Below are 20,872 nucleotides of genomic sequence, written 5' to 3'. Positions count from 1 at the left end.
ACAATCGTAAAGACACAACCAAGAGAGCAGGGAAATAGAGGACAAATTCAATGACATCTGTCCATCAGATCTTAAAAACTGCACGAGTGTGTTTGTCTGTGACAGGTAGATTTGTAACAGGTGTGTGTCGACGTGCGAGTTTATGTTTACAGTTGGGTTTTTGTTTTTCATTATCACCAACTTTCACTGTCTCATCTGTCTGTAACGCTGTCAGTTGTGTTGTTTCATTAGCGTGTGCGTGTGTGTGTGTGTGTGTGTGTGTGTGTGGTGAGACTCTACAGCGCAGATGGGAGCTCCAGTCTGTCACATCTTTGTAGCATAATTAGAGTTTCTGGCCCTAATCGGCCCGAGGTTGGAGGGGGGTTGTAACGCCCACTTTCCCTTCTCACACCACACACACTGATGCTTTCACTCTCACTCTCGCTGACATGAAATGAGAAGCTGAACTTTCTCTAAACACAGAAGCGGTCATCAGAGTCGAGGCTTTCACTGACGTACGATAGGGTGAAGCAGGAAACAGAAGAGGAGGAAGGGAATAGAAGTGAGAAGGAGAAAGTTCCAGTGGGGAGAAGATGTAAACGAGTGAGTTTTACAGTTTGTAAAAAGTGACGGTGGGAGGAGGGACGACAACAGAACAACAGATTTAAGACAAAGGCGCTGATTGTGTCATGTTTACAAGCGGCTACGTGTTTTGTAAAGCAGCATACGGCTCCTCGACAGATTCAGGACGCTGTATTCAAATGAGACACACACACACACACACACACCAGCTGCCCTTTGGCTCATATCTGTGCTGACCACTTCCTCGTGGCAGTGCCACATCCTCATCGGCTGCCATGGCAACACGGGTCGCCGGGACACCGGGTTGCTAGGCAAACACAGGGTTGCTAAGCGTACCTGCTTCCACAGAGCCAGATTTGTCATTAACCAGGAGGCCATTAAGTGATCACATCGGACTCACAAAGCAGAGAATTTTGTCAACCAGGACTTCTTAAGGGCTTAAAGTGACCATCTAATTTAGCTGATGTCGCTTTGAGAACTTTTTTTCAACAGACAGATGATACTAAAACGTAATCAGTTAAATTAAAAAATCTGTTAATTCATTGACAATATGTCAATATGAGGTTTTTATATTCTGGAAGACATATCTTTTGTTTTTCACATGCACAGGTGAGATGAAATTACTATTTCACGATTATTACTATTATTTCAAGAGTTTTACAAAATCAGAGGGGAACTGGTGTGTAAACAACAGGAACATACAAATCATGTACAAAGAACAGATATCACATTAAAACTGTTCATCACTCGGTTTCCCAATTCAACACATTTTCTTGCTAAGAGGCAGTTAAGGAGTATTTAAAATACTCTATACACATACACAGATATACTATGTACTGTGCTTATCTCTGACCTGTTAAACTTGATTACTATTTGTCCACTGAGTTACATCCAAGTAATTTCAAGGCACAAAAAGATTAATTTCACATATTAAGGTGTCATATTGATACAAGATGTTGAGTTTTTTCTTTTTCTTTTTTTTTTTTTACAAGGAATTCTCAAGGTTTCCAGGAATTTCTTCACTGAATTCAAAGCAGTTTCATCGACGTATTTAATACAAACTGCAAAAAAGAAAATGCAGGTTGCAAAGTGATAATCAAAAACATTTCTAAACCTCAAGATTATTAGTGAAAATAGTGAGTTGAAGAGCTGCTGTTGGAATTTAAAATCGAGGGAAGAAAAAGACAAAACAAACTTATGTGCTGACATCCGTAATATTCTATAATCAGCTTAAGGTAGAATTTCAATTATCTGAATATGCTTAATATTGATGTGGCCAAATCAAGTGTGGCTTTGGGCTTTAATTTGGAAAATGAATAAATTCCAACTAATGAGTTAATGCAGAGTTTATCTTTCAGCGATTTGATATTAGCTTTTAAAATTAATCTAGTCTCCAATCTGTGGCTTTATCTCCAAACTGATATTTAATTAATCTCTCCAATCTCAGCAAACATGGATTTAGATTAGCGACGTTTGCAGATGGACGACGTTACAGCCTCGATGTGTAGCTGCAGTCAAACGCTGGACTTGCTGGAATGCAAATGTTCGGGAGGAATTTACTGGAAACTGTAAAAATAAAGCACAGCTAAACAGAAGGTTTCCCTCCTGTTGGCAAAGATCAGCATCAGTGTTGCTATTAGCCCCACTAGCAAGTTTATTGGCAGCTTAATTTGAATGTAATAATGCACCGTTTCTTGAAATCCCTCATGTGAAGGCAGTTTGCCCAGAAATGGTAAACTCCTCCATTTAGAGCTAAACAGAGCTAAGTACTCTTTTTTTTTTTTAAAAAAAGCCATAAAGTAGCATCAAAAACAGCATCTGATGCTATGAAAAGACCAAAAACAACAGTTCATTTAAAGGAGTACTTTGCTAAGTGTGACAGCAACAACCCCAGTGGTAGAGAATCTACAAATCTTTACTCGGCCAGGGAATGCGGTGCAGTGATGTTACGATCGCCATTGGTTTGTCTGTCAGTCTGTCTGTTCACAGCATTGCTCAAAAATGGACTGACAGATTTAGATGAAATTTTCAGGGAAGGTCAGAAGTGACACAAGGACCACCTCATTAAATTTTGGCACTGATATGGCTTATCGTCTGGAGCCAATGATTTGTTAAAGATTTCTGTAGCATTACGAGACACCGACACAGTGTCACTGCAACTACGACAACAAATGAACGCTACGTCAGCTACCTGATGACAATCATATGATTGCAATCTTACTACAAATCAACCGCTGCGGATCATGAATTTTTTAAAGATTTCATCCATCAGAAATCACACAATGACTGAGCAGTCTTGACTGAGTACTACACTCTCAGGGTGCTTTTTTTGTTCTATTTGTGACAAAACTGGTTACCAATAGTCATTTTGGAATCTGCTAAAGCAGCTGAGTGGTCAGAAGTAACAGATTCTGCTTCGTTCATCCTTGTAAGATGCAGAATAACATCACCACTACCGTGCAAAAGTTTGGGGCCACTCAAAATGTCCATATTTTTGAAAGAGAAGCAGTTGTTTAAGTTATTTTTTTGGCCTTTTGTTGGCTTTATTAGATAAACATAGTTGAGAGGCAGACAGGATAGCAGGGATAAGAATGGGGGAAGACCTGCAGCAAAGACCGTGAGCTAGAATCGAACCCAGGTTGCTGCATCGAGGACTATAGCCACTGTTCATGGGTCGCCTGGTCAACCAGTTGAGTTATCTGAGCACCCAGAAAAGCGGTTTTCTTTCAATGAAGATAACATTAAATGAATAAGAAATACAGTCTAGACATTGTTAATGTGGTCAATGACTATTCTAGCTGGAAACGGCTGATTTTTAATGGAATATCTACATGGGGTACAGAGGAACATTTAGCACATGGTAGCACGAGTAAAAGTATGAGTTTTGATGGAAAATATGAAATTGTCTGGGTGACTCCAAATTTTTGAATGATACTGTGTGTTGATACTGTGTGTTTAATGAGTATTTCCAGCTGTATGTGAGGTTTAAACCAACTACACTGATGTGATTGTAATAGTTTTTAGACAACAATGGTTCTCAGATTTATGAGGCGATACTTGACAATAAGACGCTCAGACATCCTTTAAGAAACGATGGTTTCTTTTATTCCTGTTTCATGCAAACAATAGTTTATGGCGAAATTTCATTTTAATTGCGTCCTAATCCCAGTTAATCCAGCAGATTCCTCAGTGGGAGGAAGCGTGCAGATATTACTGTGCTTAATAAAAACATGAGTCTGGATAATCCTGTTTGTGATGAGTGAAGCTGTTCTTTTCAAGGCTTCACTGACGTGTGTGTGTGTGTGTGTGTGTGTGTGTGTGTGTGTGTGTGTGTGTGTGTGTGTGTGTGTGTGTGTGTGTGTGTGTGTGTGTGTGTGTGTGTGTGTCCTGTTTCATTGTCTCATCGCATTCATTACCCTCATCATTACCATATTTCCAAAATCCGGGTCAGTGTCTCTGTCTCTCACCCGCCTCCCCCGGCCTACTCCTCCTCCTCACCAGAACAATAAGTAGCATGTGTTGGAAGGATCGGGCAGATTCACTGTGAGGGAATTAGGACCGAGTGCTCCCCTAATTGGACCTGAATGGACTTTGTCTCTGGGAAACTGGTTCTTAAAGACGAGCCTCAGTGTGGGAAGTGGGTTGAGCTGACAACTGACACGTTCACACACACACACACACACGGGATCGTAATTTGCCTTCTGACCAGACAATCATATATGTTAGCACGAGACGCCGAGGTCGCCTCCGCCTCGTCTTCAGAGAGTCAGTGAGAGTAATTAAGACCTCGTTAAGACCGGAGGAGGATTAATTAGATGCTCCCGGCTCGGGGAGCTCCTTCTAACTCTCACTTGTAAGTTCCCTGCCAGCTGAGGGTTTTTTTTTAAACTTCCACTCTCACTGACGAACACAAAGCAGCGACACATTTATCAGCCGGAGCCCTGAAGACTCGCCTCGAGAGGCTGAAGTGACATCTCAGCAGGAATCAATTAGCATCCCGTCAATTAGCTGGTTACACAGCCAATCTGGAGACATCAGGACGCGAAGCGGCAGCAGCTTGTCCGCCGATTTAACTTCGGTAATGAAGTGTTTGAATCGGAATGCATTTAAATCTTCATTGTAAAGGCGTTTCATGAAGATTTAGCTGTGAATTATGGCCTAACATTGAGCAGCTCCGCATCAAAAGCACACACTGCTGTAAAACTCTGCATGAATCAGAGGAAAACTGCTTCACAGCCTCCACATGCAAACATGCTGCAGCTGCTTTACTGTCTAGTAAAGCAGAAACGACCCAAAACATAATTTGAAAAGTTCCTACAGCAGCAGCTATTCCTCCAGGATCCACAGGAAAACCTTCAGCGTTACAACTCGGAGATTTCTGTCGATGGTGCACATTCACCGCGTCCTCTGTGAAATGTGCCGAGCTACGAGCAATCTGCTTGATTCTTAAAGGATGTTTGCCCTTCCACTGTGGCCTGGGGGGGAGTCGGCCACCCTGACACTTTCTCTGACACTCTCTCTTTGCCCCTTTTCGCTGTAAACAGAAAATGGCATTCCTCAAACTCAGCGTTTTGCCCCCCCCCCCGACTCCATTCTCTTTCTGTCTTTTGTCTTTATTTTTCGGTTTCTGCTGATTGTGATGAGCTGGATGGGACAGCGGCTGGTGGATGAGAAACACACTTCATGGCTTGTGTTTAGCCTGAACTCACCGAGTCAACAGAAGATAAAAGACTTCTGAGCTGGACGCAAAGATTACAATGAATTCTAGATATTTGGTAGAAGCGAGATCATACGGATCATTTTCAGGGAAATTAGGAGAGCTTTTGATGTTTGCAACATGTTTAATTAGCCATTGAAAAAGGCAACGGATTGATTGGACTGTGCTACAACCAATCAAGTGTAAGAATTACGCAGCCAATGCAAACTTTAGTATCACCACTCTTTCTACACGGGCTCAGAACTGGCTACTAAAATCTGCTCCCTCAACATTTAAAGCATTATATTCACATAGAAAATGGTTCAAATGCTGCTTCGTCTATGTTGTTCAGGTCTGGTTGTCTCGTTAGCTGCTGCTTTGTTCTTCTCTTGGAGTTAGTCGTCTGAAAATAAACTTATCCCTGGGCTAATTTTGCAACTAAAAACCCCTGTAGCCCAGAAAGAAAAATAGTCGATACAACTGTTTTGAAACTGAAGAGAATAGAATACAATAGACTAGAATGGGGAAAATTTATTAATCCCAAAGGGGAAGTTCTGTTGTTACAGTAGCAAGACCACCACTACAGAAAACGGCTGACGTAGTGTTCACTTGTAGTCATGGTTACAGTGATGCTGTGCCGCCATCTCGAAATGATACAGAAATCTTTAACAAATCTGTGGATCCACACGACAAGCCACATTGTTGCCAAAATCTAATCACTTGGTCCTTGTGTCATTTCTGACCTTCCCTGAAAATTTCATCCAAATCCGTTGGTCCATTTTTGAGTAACGTTGCTAACAGACAGACAGACAGACCAACGCCGATCGGCACATAACTCCATCGTGCTCCTTGGTGGAGTAAATATATAATAGAAAGAGTAAAGTGACTGCCAGAATAGAAAAATAAAAAATAAAATAGAAAACTATACTAAAATACAAAATGCACAATAAAATGTCAAATACACCATGAATAAAAAATAAAAACAAAACTGCAAAAACAACAAACAGAAAGGCTGAGTAAAACTTTTCCTTGGAAAAAAAAATATATATGACGACTAAGAAAAGCAAAAAAATTATGAATTTGCAACATTATTGATAAAAGAAAGGATTAAAAGATGATTAAAGCGAAAACTTGGAAACAAAAATACCTTTCTGGTGCATCACAGTTCCTGTATTACACACATGGACTAGAGTCAGCCTGTTGTATATGCTGCCCTAAAGGTGGAAAAGAAACCGTTTTATTTTCTTATTGCTAAATTTATGGGATGCACAGCAACCTTAGATACATGCCAGCTTCTAACTTCCAGTACAGACAGCTCTGGTAATTATGCATGATTGTATTCATTTAGACGAATTATAGTAAATACAACAATAAATACATGTTGGATTTTATTGTTGTATTCGTGGAGCCGTTTGTGTGTTAATTGCTGAGTTAACACGCTGCTTCCGTGCATCTCTTTTGTGGGTCAAGCTCCCCCCACCACCACCACAAACACACTTTCCCTGCTGTCACTGCTTTGTAAAACCAGCTCTCACACACACACACACATCCTTCCCTGTGACTGCTGCTGAACAAATATCTGTTTCCCCTCCATCGTCTACATTCCTGCTGCTTCCATCCACGTCTGTCTTTCTCCCTCTCTCTCTCTCTCATCCCTTGTTCCTGTGGGACAATGTCTTGTAACAATACCGAGTTTAATCTCCGTGTCAAAGCCGTTTTTCCCCTTCACCGAACACACACACACACACACTTTCACTGTGCTTTTCTGCGCGTTGTCGTTTCCTCTGAGGAAGCGATGGAACCTCGGAGCTGTTTCTCCAGATGTCACGCCGACTATCATGGAAACCATTTACTGACGACACAATCGAGAAAAATAGATTTAACGCTTTCATTTAGAGCGGTCAGGCTATGTAAAGAACACCGCTGTACATTATCTCATTAAAACAGCAGCAACACGGTGATCAAATACAGGAAAACCTCGTCTAATCTGTCAACTTCCTCAGAGTAATTATGTAACATGTTTTAAATCAAATTCTCTGTAAATCAGATTAGATATTTTGAAATGTTTTAACACTTGATATTTTGTTTCGACGACGATGCAACAAGGACGGAATATTTGGGAAACTTGTTTGATTCGTCACACGAACCATAATTCATCACATTTTAGTGACTAAAGAGGTGGATAAATGGGAATATTTGAGACATTTTAACATGTGTTCCTTGTCTTCTATCCACAAGGCCAATTATACATTTCATTATATTAGACTTCTTACAGATGAACCTAGAAATTAAACTTACCGATCTATAGACTTTAATACAGAGGGTCTACGCCTAGGGTGTCACAGGGGCTAATCAGGCCCTATTACTGAGGTGAAAATATATCCTTATCGTTAAAAATATTTAAAGAGATTGGACACTGTGCAACATAATGTGACTCAGCAGTTTCACTCCGACAGACTTTGGTTTGGTGGAACCCTACTGTTCAGGTACTGCCACAACTTTTATGTCTAAATTTCTACAATTCAAGGGGATAGTTTCACCTTTTCCTTTTTAGTTCCCATTTCAGTTTGTAAGGTGCGTCAGTTCATGTGGTCAGGATGACTGCACAGATGTAGAAATGAATGCAAATTTAAAAGGTATTTAGATCTCGACAAGTTATAAAATGCTGTATTGTTCAGTTCCTGATACATGAGACTAAATGTTTTATGCTTTTGTAGACGGCGTGATTAGTAAGTTGGAATGTGTAAATGATAAACTGAGGCATAACACTGTTGAAATTGCACTTTTAAAAAACATCAGGCTGATTATAATGTCCTGTAGCAAAGACAGTTCATTAACCCTTAGATGCAGGAGTGACTGGACCCTGCACTCTGCCATAAGTGGATCAAAAATGACCCGTGTAAGAACTCATGTTTTTATGTCATTTTTATCATTTTGGTTAAGAATAATTGTTTATATCGTGTTTTTGTCCACACAGGAATGATTGCATGTTTGTTTATTTTTCACTTTATAACAGATTTTGAATATTTTGATGATTGAAAAAGAAGAATATTAGACAGAACAGCAATAGAAGAATGTCAACATCCATGTTGTTGACATGTTTCCACTCTTTTCCTCTAGTCATTGCTGCTCTCCGTCCCTCCAACTTTGTGCCTCACCTCCCGTATGATATCATCAGTGATAAACTGCTTAAAATAGTCATACAAAAATTACCCTGTCTTTAAAAGCGTAAAAGGTAACTTCAAGATTTAAATGGAATGATATCAAACATGTTTTTTGAGGAACAGCTGGAAAATCAAATGAGAAAAACTTTTCATGACAAAGAGATTGCAAGAAAACGACCTCATCGAGTCATTTTTGACGCACCTATGCATCTAAGGGATAAATGTAAAAAAAAAAATAATTTTGAACAATGTCTAAAGTAATTTCTTTATACCATTCTGTCAGGGTTATTTTTTTTAATCTCAAAAACAAGAAAACGTATGAGTAATTAAAGCTCTAACTGCACGTCGAATTAACCCTGCAAAACAAAGCCATGTGAGCATCACACCGAGTTCCAGCTGAAGGCAAATGAGACAAAACACCATCATGCAAATCAGTAAAAAGCAAACATCAGGCTGAGCTTTTATCCATCTACAGCCACAAACAGGAACCAGCATCCAGCAGAAAATCCAGTTTTATCGAATGACTGTAAATCATCAAACCTTTACACTTCAAAATCCATCCTAAAAGGCTTTAACACTTAGCTTTTACTGACAGAGAAAGCTTTTTGATCCTAGCAAGTCTTTTTCTACACATGTGCATCTAGTTGACGGCCTGGGAGGCAGTTCTCTACAACCGAGTGATTTTAATTCTACGTGTTTTTGTTTCTGCAGTTCAATCGCTGCATCACCTCCCAGCTGATCAAGTGGTTCAGCAACTTCAGGGAGTTCTACTACATCCAGATGGAGAAGTTCGCCCGGCAGGCCATCAACGAGGGCGTCACGGCCTCCGAGGAGCTGACGGTGGGAAGAGACGCCGAGCTGTTCAGGGCGCTCAACATGCACTACAACAAGGCCAACGACTTCGAGGTGAGTCCGCTTGTTTCAGAGGCGAGGAGGTTCGCATAGAGGCCGACAATGAGTCCAGAGGGAGAACATGCTGCGGATATTCTCCTCAGTTTTCATTTTATTCTGTTTTCAAGTGCTGTTGGATAACCAAAATCTAAAGTGCTGTTTTCTAACTTTAACTGACGCTTTTAAAACGTTTTGGATTGAACCAAATCACTGCGGATTTCTCAATATCAGGCGAGTTTTGTTTAATGTGTATTTATTGAGTGAAAACCAGTAAAGAGGGTTTGTTCAGTTTAATCAATGTCAGATTTAATTCTTTGCTTTTTTATTTTGTGAAATACACCACCGTTCAAAAGCTCGGGGTCACTTAGAAATGTCCTTATTTTTCCAAATAAGAGACTTTTTTTTCCCCTCAATGAAGATAACAAATGAATCAGAAATACAATCTAGACCAGGGATGTCAAACTTATTTTAGTTCAATTCGATCTTAAGTGGGCCGGACCAGTAAAATTCTAACATATTGATCAATAAATAACGACAACTCCAAATTTTTCTTTTGTTTTAGTGCAAAAAAAGTACATTCTGAAAATGTTCACATTGAATGGACTATCTTTCTACAAAACATTATGAACAACTTGAAATTTCTAAAGTAAAATAAACTAAATTTCAACAACATTGTGCCTCAGTTTAACATTTACACTTTACAACTTTACAAGATCACAGAGTGTCTACAAAGGCACTAAACATTTAGTCACAGGTATCTGGAACTGAGTGATAGTATTTCACTTTATGATCAAAACAACAAAAAAAAGACAAAGTAACAAAGCAAATCAAAATAATACAAAAACAAGACGCAAAACAACAAAAAAATTCAACCATCATTCTTGTGTTCTAATGCTACATTGTGTTAGCTAATGGTGGTAACAGGCTAGTTGATGATTAGAAAACCCGTATCCAATTATACTAGCACATGATTTAAAGTTTGAGTTGTCATGGAAAACATGAAAATGTCTGGGTGACCCCTAACTTTAGCGGTAGTCTAGGTCTGACATTTTCTTTATCTATGATTTTAAAGATGAAGATTTAATTTAAGGCTCCCAGAATTTCCAACAGCTTCTCAGCTCACTTTGAATTTAAACTGAATTCAGCACAACTCAAACGTCCTCTACCGAGTCAGCTGTTCAGAGCGCAACAGTCACCTCACGATTCTGCTGAGGTGTGGATGTCGCAGAGTGTGTGTGTCGGTGTGTGTGCGTGTGTGTTCGATGAGGCGAAAGAGGACGCCGCTGGAGGCGAGGGTGTCCTTGTCAAAGCGATTTGCAGAAGTCACATTCCCTCCCTCACTTTTTCTCTCCCAATATTGGTCTAAGGGGACCTGAGGGCCCTTAAACTATCCGACGTAACATCAGCAGCATTTAGATGTCCATTAACACACACACACCTCACCACTGACACACACATACACACACTTCTGTTTCTGCTTACGGAGACAAACGTCGAAGCGTGAATGTATAAAGAGAAAGATCTGCAGACACAACACACAGACATGAATCCTATCTGGAGCAATGACAGCAGCTTTGCATACTTTGCATAACAAGAGTCAGGTAGCTTTTCACAGGTGTGTATGTAAAGAGCATGTACAGGAAACGGGCACACACATGCAAATGGTTTATTTGTGTGTTTATTCTGGCTGGTTATTTTTAGGGAGCCTCAGGGTCGAGGTTCAGATGGGGGTCAGCGGCAGAAGAGCAGCGAGGGCGTCGAGTTCATCGAACCGTAAATCAATCACACTTTCAATTGGGGAAACTTTAGAATCGAATGTGCACGCTTTATTGCCTTTCATTTTGTTTCGTTGCATGTAAGCGCCGTATGAAAATCAACCTGGAGACACTTGAAACCCGAAAATGAGACATTCAAACTAGTGAAAAAAATCGGTATCTTGTACTTTTCGCGTGAGGACACCTGGTCCTGTATTTGCAAACCGCGACTGTTTTGGAAACTCAACTTCTGAATCTCCAACTTTGCATTGAGGTCATGGAGAAAGTAGTGCATTTGCATTGTGCAAGTCAGATGGATTTAGCAAAAAGTACATTGATTTGATTGAATCCATCTGGTTATTAGACACAGAATCAAAACAAGATGGTCGTAGCTGATAGTTCATACAGGAGGTCCTCGGTTTACGATGTCCACAACTTTTTACGTCAGAACTGGTTATGGGCAAGTCCTCGGTTTATGAGGTACGGCGTTTTGTCATTACATCGGAACCGGTTACGTGGAACTAGTTGGCGAGCGGAGCCAACAAATATGTCGTCTTGCGTCTATAAGATTGCTTTGTATGCATTTGTCAGTTGTACGCCACCTTGGATTGTGCCACATTTGCTAACCTTTTGCCCTTCAAAGAGACATTATTAGATCAAGTTGTAAAAACAGTGCAACATATTCTGTTTTCTTCTTGTAAAGTGACTCATACATGCATGAAAGTCATTAGTATTCATGACTTTTCTGAAGAACTGATCGATATTGTAATGCACGTAACGGCTTTGTTTACATTTTTGCTGGAGTTCTGGCCAAAATCAACTTATGTCGGGCCGTTGGAATGGAGCTCCGACCTCCTGTATATGAAACTGATATAAACACCTAAAGAGTTGCAGTTAAACAGCTGCAAAGTAAAGTCAGAACAAGACCACGAAAAGGGCGCCAGGAAAAGGTTGTTTGCAAGCATTCCTCTACATTTTCTTCCCCTCTGTCGTCCCTTCGCCTCCCTCCTTCCCTGAGGGAACATTACCGACTGGGGACCCTCTCTCCCCCCTTCCTCCCCCTCTCCCTTCTCCTTCCCCTTCCTCCTCCCCCTCCGTCAAACTCAGAGGCGTGAAACTGGAACCGCGGCCGATTCAGCAAGTCTCCTGACGTACACTCAAGTCTTCTCCTTTTGCCAAATTTAGCATCATCACAGTTCCACCTTGGTTTGTCCCCCATCACACCTCCATCCCTCCCCCTGCCTCCCCCTCCTCTCCTTCCTGATGAATGTGTCCTCTATCGATATGTTCTCTCCGTCACCTCCTTCGTGTCCTTTGTCCTCTCTTATTGTCGCAAATCTCCTTAGTCCTTTTTCTCTACTGGGTTTCCTTCTCTGCTTTTGTCTCATCTTTACACCCCAGCATCTTTTATATTTCGCCGCTTTTGTCAGATAATGATCAAGTCGGCTGCACGATGTGATGTTTTCCCGCTAAAATAACTGTTCCGAGCTTGTGTCATTAGTAAACACACGTCCAGCATTTTAAGTAGTGGTTGCTGCTGAAAGGTAAGTGTCACTGACTGTGTGTGTGTGTGTCTGTCTGTGTGTGCGTCGTCTTCCAAAGTTGGCGTAAACAGGCCTCAGTAATTATAGCAGCTTCATTAATTACCTCCTCGCTGCCTCTCCAGCCACATTCTTTCAACTCTTCTTTCTTGTTTACCTCTCCATCCCGACTGCATCCTCTCCTCCTTCCCCTCCCTCGGCTCGACAACTATTTGCTGCTAATTGCCGCTCTGCCCACTAACTAATGAGGAAGGAGGCTGGAGAAAGGGAAAGGAAACGGGGGAATGGTCTCATCTTCAAAAAAAAAAAGTGGGAAAACAAAAAGAGACCGAGAGACATTTTCCTTGCCAGGACACTCAGGGAAAGGTGTCAGCTTCTAGCTTCTGCCAAGAGGCTGAGCAGTTCTTCTTCTCTATTTTTTTTATGCTGAGAACAGACTGACGAGTTGTTGGTTCAGTCTGCCAGCAGCGTCGGGCCTGGCGCTGCTAACTCGCCTGACGGAGTTTATTAGGTTTTTACTGAGACTACACCTACACAAGCACGCCGACGCTGCATGAGAATGTAAAGTGGAAGAAGCGAGGCCTGCGGAGTGGAGAGGACAGAAGCTGAGAGGAGGTGAGGAGGGACAAAGACATTTTTATGAAGCCTTCTAGAGGACGTTCTCATCTTTCCAGTTCAAGGATCCTCGCCGGCTCTGTCAGCACCGAACGCCGTCACAGCTGCGCCTCACACATCCACACATGTCGACACACACAAACCCATTTGTGTTGGTCTGAAAGAGCAGAGAGTCGCCCTTGAAGGGAAGGTGTGGCGCTACCAAAACCTGCCCTCCCCGACTTTGAACGACACTCTCAGAAACACACCTGGAGGCCAGCGAGTGGTCACACACTCACATTTCAGGGCTATCTGGTTTCACAAGCTGTGCACTTCATGAAAGGCTAAACTTCTCATGTCTTTCTCCGCCGGTTTAGACTCTTTGTCATCCTCTCTCTCTCCTTATTCATCTATTCACTCATCTTTTCCGCTTCCTCTTCATGCGAGACCACTGAAAGGAAGCTGCACTCGACTCCCAGGAATCAATTCTGAAAGTGGGATTTCTATTAGATTCTCTCTGCTCATAGGAAAAAAAGGAAAAAATGCCTCGGTGCTGAAGTTTGGGTTCTTTATTTCTAGTTTTTTTGTTATGAATCCACACAGAAGGAAATGTTAAAGACGTGTCTGTCTCAGTTCATTACCCTTAAGTTTGTAATTTTTTTTCCTCGTCCGTCTTTGTGTTGTCCTCAGCTCCTCTAGTCGTAACCTACCCGGGAGGCGAACACAGTAATGGATCAGCCTTTAGAGAGGAGGCGGATTTCAAAGACTACACCTGTCCTGCTTTCTTTGTCCCTCCATCCTCCTCTAATCTCTGCCTCATTTAGAATCAAGAGCTTCGACTAAATCTCATAGTTGCTTCACGTGATCCTGAAAGAAGCTTTTGATGTGTCAAATGTTGCATCTGAAACAGAATATTATCACAAAGCGCCAAAAATGTTCCTAACAGAATTTTAAAAAAATAAAGATAATTAAAGTGTCTTCAAGGGAATTGGTACGGATTAAGGAGTGCTAGTTGAGAAGTGAGGCCTTGGACATGATTTGACTTGATAAATTAGATAAATTGGTTATCGGTCTGTTCGATTATCATGGCTGATATTTGGCATTTTACCAGCTATCGGTGGCGGTAAATTATTAACAGATAAGATAAGCACTCAAAGAGCGTAGCACTCTACCAAAGCCGCTCAGTCGTCGTATTATTTCCAACATATAAGTCCTGATAAGTTTGCAGTCATAGTAGTCATGGTTACAGTGACGCTGTGCCGCTATCTGGTAATGATACAGAAATCTTTGACAAATCATTCAGACGATAAGCCGCATCACTGCCAAAATCTTGGTCCTTGTGTCATTTCTGACCTTCCCTGAAAATTTCATCCAAATCTTTGAGTCAGTTTTTTGTTGGCCACAGACAGACAGACAGACGGACAAACGTACGCCGATCGTCACATAACTTCGTACGGAGTAGTAATAATATTTTGCTGAATTGCTTTGCTAAATCCAGTTCTAAATTGGGCTGGTGTGTGGATGGACACTTCACACTGACATCCTGCACATTAGCGTTGGCACTTTTTATGTTTTTCTAACTTTAAACAGGAGGCAGTCTTCCTCCGTCACCACGAGCACTGAACGGCGTAATGTTGAAAATATGATTATTACATCACTGCATTTCCTACTAAACTATTTGCTCATGCAAATTAGTCGTATATGCAAATACATTCCTTGGAAACAAAGTTATAGAGACACAAAGTCTTTGAGAACACACACTCTGCTGTCAGTCAGTGTCATCAAGAATAACACAAAGTCTTCTTCCTCACTGTCACTGCCTGACAGAGAGCCTACAGACCATACCACCTGCCAGTTTCTGTCACTATAATTATAGCTATCTGCCTGCAGTGTGTGTGTGTGTGTGTGTGTGTGTGTGTGTGTGTGTGTGTGTGTGTGTGTGTGTGTGTGTGTGTGTCTTAGTATTTCAGTTGAGAAGAAGAAGGCATCATCTTTGTCACTGATCCTGATTGGAGTCACGAGGGGGGCGGTGCATGAATGTATGTGTGTGTTTGTGTGTATTTTCCTCCTGTAAGTGTGTGTTTTGTGTGTGTGTGTGTTGTGCATGCAGTGATTCCCTTCCCCTGCCCCAGCTGTCTCCTTAGCTTTAACAATAGGCCTGCTAACAAAGACGTGGCCTTCAGCCTCATCATGTGATCCAGTGGTCTGCAGCTCTCGGTCAGATGACCCACACTATTGTCCTCTATGGGCGACGCACACACGACCGCAAACACAAGGAAGCTCAGAGCGCACACACCAATCCAAGGAAGCGCTGCACGTGTGCGAACGGCCAGCGTGCACAAAGACACCCGCACCGATCGCACGCCAAATGAAGATACCCAGTGATGAGATAGTGAGGACAATCTCAGGACGCAGACCTTCCTCTAGTCACATGGAGTCAAACAAAGAAACTTTATTGTCATTGTCCTGGTGACAGTGAGATCAGACTGACTGACAAAAGAGCAGCTGAGAAAGGAAACATATTGACGATGTCCTGGAGGAACCTCCAGTCTCCACTTCAACCTTCACTTTCACATTTGCTGACTAAAATGTATCAAAAAGAGGCCGTGACCCCAAGGCCCAAATATTGTTGAGGTAGAGACGAAAAGCAGGTCGACTATATTTGTGCCGTTAAAGCATCACATCTTTCCGGCTCAGTCTCTTGCCTCACGTTGGAATGGCTGCTGTCTGCCTGCTGCAAATATGGGTGAGTGTGTCAAAGAGCACCTTGCCAGAAGGTTACTGTCGGCTATATTTATGTGCATTGTGTGAGGAGCAGCAAAGGAACACAACCAAAGCCCTGGATGACTGCAGCGACCACTTAAGAAGCTCGGCAGCTTGTGGTTTTACCAGACACCCTTAAATGTTTAAATTCAGTCTGCCACGCCAACGTCAGCAGGTGTGGGGGAATATGAGTATCAAACCAAAACAACCATGTTTTGGACACAACTCTAGGTGTGTCCTTTAATACATGAATATGAGCTGCAACAGCAAGAATATGAGGAAAATAAAGGAAAACAGATTCAGATGGATCACTAGAGATTATATAAAGTCCAGAGGGGTGTGCATGAACCACATCTGACACATCCAGGCTTTTGTTGAGAAAGATTAAACCTACATCATCTGGATGCTGGTTGTCAACCAGAAGATTTCTAGTAGACAACTAAAATCATGTGCCAATATCTTTTCTCACTCAATGCAGCTGCTTATTTCTGACATGAAAAATGTACAATAAAGCCAGTAAAACTTTCAATTTCCTACATTTGAATATGACAATGTATTCATGGCTTGATGTCGCAAAGTTAAATCAATGTTATTGACTGAACATTCTCTATGATCAATACCAGTAGACTGATTACATTTCTGACAAGAAAAACATTCAGAGCGCAGTACTCCGCCAAGGCTGCTCAGTCGTATTCCGATGGCTAAAATCTTGGAAAAATGTGCGGCAGAAATCACGGCAACACAAAGTCATTTAACATAGATGTACCCACCAACAAAATGACCTTGCGTTGAGCACAGGTGCGTGTTAAGCATGTCTGTGTTATGGACAGATACCGAATCGTATGTAGCTTGCGGCAGGAATCAATGGGACTCGGAAATACCCTCAAAATTTAATCAATTCTTCCTTTTATACTTTCCAACGGGTAAGTCCTGAGAAGTCCGCAGTGGTCGATTTTGTAGTAGGATCGCAATCATGTGATCATCAGCAGGCAGCTGACATGACATTTGCTTGTAGTCATAATTACAGTGACGAAATGCTGCTATCTTGCAATGATACAGAAGTCTTTAACAAATCCGTGGATCCAGACTATAAGCCACATCACTGCTAAAATTTAATGAACTTGTCCATGTGTCATTCCTGACCTTCCCTGAAAATTTCATCCAAATCCGTTAGTCTGTTTTTGAGTAATGTTGCACACAGACAGAAAAAAAGACGAACAGACAAACGTACGCCGATTGTCACAAAACTCCACTGTGTTACTTGGCGGAGTAATCAATGTTATTGACTGAATACTTTCTGTGATCAATACCAGTAGACTTATTACATTTCTATTTGGTGGAAAAGGACTTTTAGCTAATCAGGACCAAACCTGAAACCATATTCTGAATGCATGCAGGTTTCCATCCGGTGTGAGATACTGCACCTGCTTCATTTAGTGGTTTTAGCAAAGTAAGTAATCAGTCATCAGAAAACAGATTAATGAAAGAGAGATGCTTCTTACAGTCAGGTTTAAATTTAAAACCTCTTCTGGGACAGGTCAGCTGTCAAGAATAAGCTTCCACACATTGAAGAGACTCACTTTCACTGACAGGTTAGGCTTCAGGCTCAATAACTCAATAACCCACTAATCTAGACTCGCAATACAGCATTCAGAAAGTTTGTCTCCATCAAGTAAAAATTGGAAAAAAGACAAGCTAGATTTACCACTACAGTGAGGAATAAATGTATCGCATGAAAACCACAGCCTATATCTATAATTGAAGCTCCACTGATAAAGTTCCTGTCAAAGGAGAAACGCTGGAAAAAGAGCAGCGAGAGAGAACATGCACCACTCGTGTGTTTTGTGTGTATTTTCCTGCCAGCATGTCTGTGACTAAAGCCAGGTCTGATAGCAGAGAAAGCGAGAGAGAAGGAAAAAGGAAGCAGATGCTTGTGTGCTGGCACAAAAATAATATGTCCACTCAGTTGCACACATTCACACAGTGTTTGCTCAGTCCACAGGAGCAGCACATGAAGGAGTTCCAGTATTGTCTTTACGATGGACAAATACTCTACTGTCTAATGGCAAAGTGGACCTCAAGGCCACAGAGCACATAAATGGCAAAAAAAGGAGAACACAATTAGATTCTCAAGGTTAGTTTTGGTGTGCTTCAGTTAAATTAAAAAGAGCGGCATGCAAACCCTAGAACAGTAGTTTGAAAGGGAGATGGTAAAAAAAAAAAAAAAAGAGCAATGACAAGCAATGTATGTAAACGTAAAAGTATTACTAGTAAGTTCACAAACAGCTGAGTAAACACCATCAACATGTCCTAAATGCAGAGTCTATCTAAAGTATTCAACGCCCACATTGGAAGTTTTATCCTTTTATTGCTTCTCAGCATTGGTCAGTTAAATTTGGCTGACAAGAATTTACTAAAAAGCTGCCTTCAATGTCAAAACAGATTTCTACAAAGTAACGGAGGCTAATTGAAAATGGAGCGTACAATAAGTGATTTCATAAGTATTCGCCCCTTTCAAGTCAGTATTCATTAAAGACAACTGTGGCCACAATGACAGCACTGAGTCTTTGAGGATAGGTTCCCATCAGCCTTGCACATCGGTACACTGCAATTTTATTTCATTTGTCTTGGTAAAACTGTCCGTTTGCACAGGGACCCTAAGTAAATAGAACTCTTCAAGTCGAGACATTCATTCTCATTTAGATTGAGGTCTGGACTCTGACTCATCCTTCAGAACATTCACCTTGTCTTTAAAACATTTCTGAGGATCTTTGGCTGCTTACTTCGGCTCATTGCTTTGATAGGAAAAAAATCTTCTCCAAGTCTCAGTTCTTATCAGATTTCTCTAGACTTTGCGACATTCATTTTACCCTCTACCTTTACAAGCCTTCCAGGACCTGCTGCTGAGAAGCACCCCCATATCATGATACTGCCACCACCATGCTTCACATCATGATACTGCCACCACCATGCTTTCCAGTGAGGGTGATGTATTCTGGTGACCAAAAAGCCCAATCTAAGTCTCCTCAGACCAAAGAACCTTCTTCCAGTTGACTTCAGAGTCTCCCACATCAACTCTTGTCCAGATTTGATTTGAGCTTTTTTGATCAGTGTCTTTGTTTCCCACAACACTTCAATTAGTGAAGACCACTAATAGTTGTATGAACAGTCATTCCCATCTCAGCTGCTGGAGCTTCTAACTCCACATAGGCGTCTTGGTGGCCTCCCTCACAATTCTTTCTTGTAACTCCTTCAGAGGAGTCATCGGTGTCTTGGTGGCCTCCATCACTCGTCTCTTCCTTGCTGGGTCACTCAGTTTTTGAGGATGTCCTGCTCTATCAAATTTACTCATGTTCCAAATTCTTTCCATTTCCTATTGATGGATTCAACTGGACTGTAAGAGATATTCAGTAACTTGGAAATGTCCTGGCATCCATACCATGGATTTGCTTGGAGTGTTCTTTTGTCTTCATAGTATCCAAGAGTACTTGATCCATCAGTGACTGGACCTTAGAGATACAGGTGTCTTTGTACTGCAATCACTGAAACACATTGACTGACCTCAGATTATCTAAATTTCACCAACTGTTGGACTTCTAGCACCAGCTGGTCACATCTGTGTTGAATCAGGTGAGTTAACACTTCTGCAATCACATATCATATATTTTCAATTAACCAATAAGAAATCTGTTTTCACTTTGACATGAAAGCGTCTTTTTTTTGTAGATTCCTGTCAAAAAAGCCTGAATAAATTGACCATAATTCAATGTTGAATAGCAACAAAAGAGGAAAACTTCCAGGGGGGGAATGTTTTTGTACACTGTAGACATAAAACAGAAGGAACAAGACACTCATGGTCTCTTTCTGTTTGAACACGCTGAAAAAACAAACATATGGTGTTTGTATAGTGATTTCTTAAGAGCCCCAGTATGTGTTTTTTGTGTAAGACAGTGAGGAAGAATAAGGAGAGCAGGCACAGAACCATATGGAAAGGTAACAGGTAGAGTCAATTGAGGACATGCAAACACATGTACAGCCCAGACGTCTCCATCAGTCTCATGGTGACAGCGTAAAGAGAGAAAACATGAATCCCCTTGATGTAGGGAGCTGGAGAAAGAGGAGTGGCTTATACTCACAGAAAAAGGAGAGAAAGGAGGGTGAAAATAGAAGATGACAAATAAGGTTTAGGATGCAAAGGAGGAAGGAAAATAAAATAAGAGAAACTGGAATGCTGGAGGAGGAAACAAGGGCACAAACTCTTATCTTTTATGAGTTTACCTGCCTCTAAAACTGGAGGCTTATTGCAGAGGTTATTTAAGTGCAAGTTTAATTTGCCACCACCATGACCACACGCTTTCTATCTGAATGCTGCAAAAACATCTCAACAGTTACCAAGTCTGTAAACGAGGCCTAAACTCTTATTTTTCACTGTTTTTGATACCTATTACAAGCTTTTTTCCCCCAACTGGTCAGAAAAATTACTATTTTGCTTAATTGGTGCTGAAGATATACACACCTATTCCTAAAAACAAGTCGCTTTGTTCCACATTTTCAGACTAAATAGAGGCTTAAATGCAGGAAGAAGGTCGGTGGATTTTAACTGCTATTCAAAAAGAGCAGCAACACACAGACGGACTTCAGTATGACATTACAAATGATGTTCAGTATGAAATCAAATTGAACAATATTTATGGGTTGTCATATAGGCCTGAATCCTTGGTTTAGGTTTAATAAAATGCCTTTGTTTGGAGGAAGAAGAGGTTTCTAACTGGAATATTTCTCATAAATCTCATCAGGGGGGTTAAACTGGGAGAGATGCTGATTATGTTTAGATTCAAATTTTGTGAGAATTGATTTCTCTGCTTAGGGAAGGGTTTTGTGTGACTTATGTGACAATATTCTTGATGA

At 41.2% G+C, this 20,872-nt stretch overlaps 1 protein-coding gene across 1 annotated transcript in view; it reads left to right on the top strand.

Annotated features, from left to right (window-relative positions):
- prox1a (prospero homeobox 1a) overlaps positions 1-20,872 on the top strand; it is a 40,885-nt gene that overhangs the window by 11,604 nt on the left and 8,409 nt on the right. Inside the window, 1 exon segment of the mRNA XM_022217053.2 lies at positions 9,133-9,327. Coding sequence (XP_022072745.2) covers positions 9,133-9,327 — 195 coding nt within the window.

Source organism: Acanthochromis polyacanthus, chromosome 22 (genome assembly GCF_021347895.1).
Source record: "Acanthochromis polyacanthus isolate Apoly-LR-REF ecotype Palm Island chromosome 22, KAUST_Apoly_ChrSc, whole genome shotgun sequence".
In the NCBI taxonomy this organism is placed as follows: Eukaryota; Metazoa; Chordata; class Actinopteri; family Pomacentridae; genus Acanthochromis; species Acanthochromis polyacanthus.
Note: the sequence above shows the minus strand (reverse complement) of the source record. Positions and strands in the feature narration are given on the sequence as shown.